The 2,179-nt window shown below is 30.3% G+C and overlaps 1 protein-coding gene across 3 annotated transcripts in view; it reads left to right on the top strand.

Annotated features, from left to right (window-relative positions):
- Positions 1–2,179, top strand: part of CDH18 (cadherin 18) — a 272,418-nt gene that overhangs the window by 242,565 nt on the left and 27,674 nt on the right. Inside the window, exon 6 of one of the 3 annotated variants that reach the window (XM_011356437.1) lies at positions 279–396. The exons of the other annotated variants lie outside the window; for them this stretch is intronic. Coding sequence (XP_011354739.1) covers positions 279–396 — 118 coding nt within the window. The remainder of the gene's footprint in view (positions 1–278; positions 397–2,179) is intronic. 3 annotated transcript variants of the gene reach the window in all.

Here is a 2,179-nt window from a genome sequence, read left to right as displayed (position 1 = left end):
TGTGGGTGATAAAGGAAAAAAAAATCTAATGTTTCAGCTATGCTAGAAAATAAAATGTGAGTGATTATAAGTTGTATCAGAATATGTTTCCTGAAATCTAATGCAAGTAAGATCAAGTTAATTGGTACTTCTGCTAGATAAATCTGAAAACACTGAAGGTGGATAAAGAGTTCTTTTACAAATCCTTTTGTGTTAACAGCTGAAAATGTTATATTATAATTAAAATCAAGAGAATAAGCGAAGTTAAATTTACTATTTTGTGTTTGTTTTTTCTTTAGGTTATTCATACCATCAGTGCCACTGATAAAGATGATTTTGCCAATGGACCAAGGTTTAACTTTTTTCTTGATGAACACCTGTCTATAAACCCAAACTTCACCCTGAAGGACAATGAAGGTGAACATGAATATATATATTTTTTGATCTATATCAGCTTCAATTTGATGTGGAATAGGCCTGAGCAATTTTGCTATTTTCTTATATACCCATGAACAGCTTGCAAATCAGCATTCAAAGTCAGTTTGATGTTAATGTGTTATGATCTGTGAATAGCTTGTATTTAAAATTGAGCCATATGTACAAATAACTTTCATTGAATTTATTCAGAAGCATCCCTTTAAACAAGAAATGTACATGTAATGTGCTCTTGGGCAAATTTTAAGAGAAATCTTAGCTGACAAACATTTTTATGAGAGCCGCTGCAACTGCTAGGGGTGGAAAAAATTTAAATTAGGAAAAATGAAAAATGTGTCCTAGGGACAGTTAGGAAAGGAAATGCAAAGTTTAAAACGATCTTGCATTAGCGAGGCTACAAAGATGTGCTGTACAAATTATATTTCCTCCTGTTGTTATGAAGGTTTTCCACATGATAGGTAGATAAATACAAATTATTGGAGAGTATTGTGGAAATTTTTAAATTGTTTTAGTTTAACTGTCTGTATTGTTGTGTGGTGAGGAAACACCATAATTTACTAACCAGAGAAGATTCATCATGATTTAGATTCATCAAGGCTGTGTAAAAGTCGCTCTTCCTTACAGAGGAAACATTAAGTCATTCAGTATGTACGAGTTCTGATTAGCAACAGCTCTTTTCTTACTGAAATTATCTTTGACTGCATTTACCTGAATATGCTGTCATTTGGGATTTAACACTTGCCTCAAAATCATATGAAAGAAACAATGGCATATACATTTTGGAGTAAACTTTTAATTCCGTTTCTGTACTCTTCATGGGGAAGCATTGTTAAAAACAAAGTAAAATAATATCATTTAATGACAATCCACTAAAACATTTTTCCCATTATCCTTAAGCTTCTTTAAATTGTCATAACAAGGATACAAAATTGTGCATGTGTTCATAACAAGGTTTATATGAAAATACAAAGCTTGTTTATTTCTCTCATTTTACCTACCCTTATGGTCAGCTCTACTTATGAGAATACATATTTGTGTATGACACATTGTAATTAATTGACTATTATACATATCTTTACATTCGAAATCCCATCCTACAATCCCAAATATATTTAGTATAATTAACTACAGCAAATATGTAAAAAATCAATTTATATTTCCCCATATTTCAAATAATTGCATGATTTGAGGAGCATTCAACTTTCTGCTATAGGAGATTAATATCATGTCTAGAAACCCGTAATTATATTTCAACTGTTGTTGAAACCCATATTAGTGACTAAAAGTCCTTCATATACAATTATTATATCTGGAATTTGTGAATTTAATTAATGAATATATTCACAAGGTCTTCATACAGTGCTCTGACAGTATCATCAGTGCGGAGAACTCACATTTAAGGAATTCCTGTCAAAATATATATGCAATTTTAAAAGGGTTTATAATGTAGATATAAATGTTTTAACATGTATTTTAATCATACATATAAAAGCTTAAATCAGCTACATCATTCAAAGTATAAGAGAACTGTGGATAATTGTAAAGATGTAGAGGTAAAGATGTTTGAATTTATTTGTAAGACCATTTTTTAAATTTTTTGAGGATTGATGAAATTATAAATAACAGAAATGACTTATTTTGGATAGAAAAAAAATTAGCAATTTTCTGAAAAAAGGTACCAATGGATAGCTGAAAACATGTGCTTGATCAAAGAGATTTGGTTATGCTAGATCAGAAAAGCCACTTAGCCTCTTTGAGCCTCAAT

This window comes from Pteropus vampyrus, unplaced genomic scaffold (assembly GCF_000151845.1).
Source record: "Pteropus vampyrus isolate Shadow unplaced genomic scaffold, Pvam_2.0 Scaffold27, whole genome shotgun sequence".
Lineage (NCBI taxonomy): Eukaryota > Metazoa > Chordata > Mammalia > Chiroptera > Pteropodidae > Pteropus > Pteropus vampyrus.
Note: the sequence above shows the minus strand (reverse complement) of the source record. Positions and strands in the feature narration are given on the sequence as shown.